This window comes from Octodon degus, unplaced genomic scaffold (assembly GCF_000260255.1).
Source record: "Octodon degus isolate 3935 unplaced genomic scaffold, OctDeg1.0 scaffold00067, whole genome shotgun sequence".
Lineage (NCBI taxonomy): Eukaryota > Metazoa > Chordata > Mammalia > Rodentia > Octodontidae > Octodon > Octodon degus.
Window position 1 is genome coordinate 11,785,305 of NW_004524643.1, and position 1,249 is coordinate 11,786,553.

A 1,249-nucleotide genomic window follows, 5' to 3' on the forward strand; every position below is an offset into this window, starting at 1 on the left:
CAGGGGTGGTAGCCTGTTACGGTGTAAGGCAGGGACAGAGCCCGCTCTCCCCTCTTGCTCTTGCTGCTTTTGCTATCTTCTGCCACCCTCAAGCATGGCCCCCGTGCCACACCAGCCTGCCTTGGAGCCAGCTGATGTGGACTGAAACCTCCACAGGCTGTGAGCTAAATAAACCTTTTCCTATTTCACTTTGGGCATCAGATATTCTGTCTCAGCAATGTGAGAAAAGTAACCAAGACAAAAAGAGGCCAAGACCGTATGATCTCTAGAGTCCCACCCATCTCTCAAAGTCTTGTCAGGTTCTACGTTCTCTAAGTACCATGAAGAGAGCAGGATAAACCGGCATTACCTCTGCCTTTTCTCAGCAATCCTCAGGATATCACAGGTTCTGGTGAACTTCTCTGACAGCTCACGGGCCAGTCCGCATTCCTGTAGCAAGGACCAGGCCCGATCTGGGCCCACGGACTTAGCCAACAAGAGAGCGACATTCTCCATGCTGACTGGGGAAGGCCCATCGCTGAGGCTCCCATTCAGCGATTCCTGGGGTGCTGGCCCTGTGCTCCTGCTCTGCACGAGATGTAGGAGAAGCTTCCATTCCTCCACAGTCTCCGGGATCCACCCTACACAGAGACACAGACATTACACTCACTCTCATCACTCTTTTTTTTTTTTTTTTTTTGGATAGTGGTAGTATGGAGATTGAACCAAGGGCGCTATACCATGGAGCTACATTTTCAATTTTAGAGTTTCTTCTTTTTTATTTTAAGATAGGGTCTCACTAAGTTGTTCAGGCTGGCCCTGAACTTTCAATCCTACCTGAGCCTCCTGAGTAGCTAAGAAGCCGGCATGTGCATCATGACCACTCTTAGCACACTGCCTGAACTCAGAAGGTGGTCGAAGCTGTGAGAACATTTAAACCCAAAACCTAAAGGCATCTTAAAAACAACTGCACTGCCTTAGTACAAAGTTTTCTGAACATCCAATAGTGTTCATAATATACAGAAATCATAAAATTAACCTCAAAATTCTTTCACTCACCAAGTTAGAACCCGTAGCATACTCTACAATAAGCACTGGATTTGCTTGGATGAACAAAACAAATAATCCTTACACTCTTTACAGTCTGGTAAAAATGACAATTTAAGTATCTAATTAAATATATACTTCTAAAGTACAATAGAACTATACTATAAGGAATAAGAGGGGGAGCCGAGGAGATGGCTCAGTAGGATAAGCGCTTGACTGGCAA

At 45.6% G+C, this 1,249-nt stretch overlaps 1 protein-coding gene across 1 annotated transcript in view; it reads right to left on the reverse strand.

The window, feature by feature from the left end:
• Window positions 1-345: 345 nt before the first annotated feature.
• The window catches only part of Hps5 (HPS5, biogenesis of lysosomal organelles complex 2 subunit 2), a 43,351-nt gene continuing 42,447 nt past the window's right edge, over window positions 346-1,249 (reverse strand). The window contains exon 21 of the mRNA XM_023719333.1: window positions 346-620. Within this exon, the coding sequence (XP_023575101.1) occupies window positions 346-620 (275 nt within the window). The remainder of the gene's footprint in view (window positions 621-1,249) is intronic.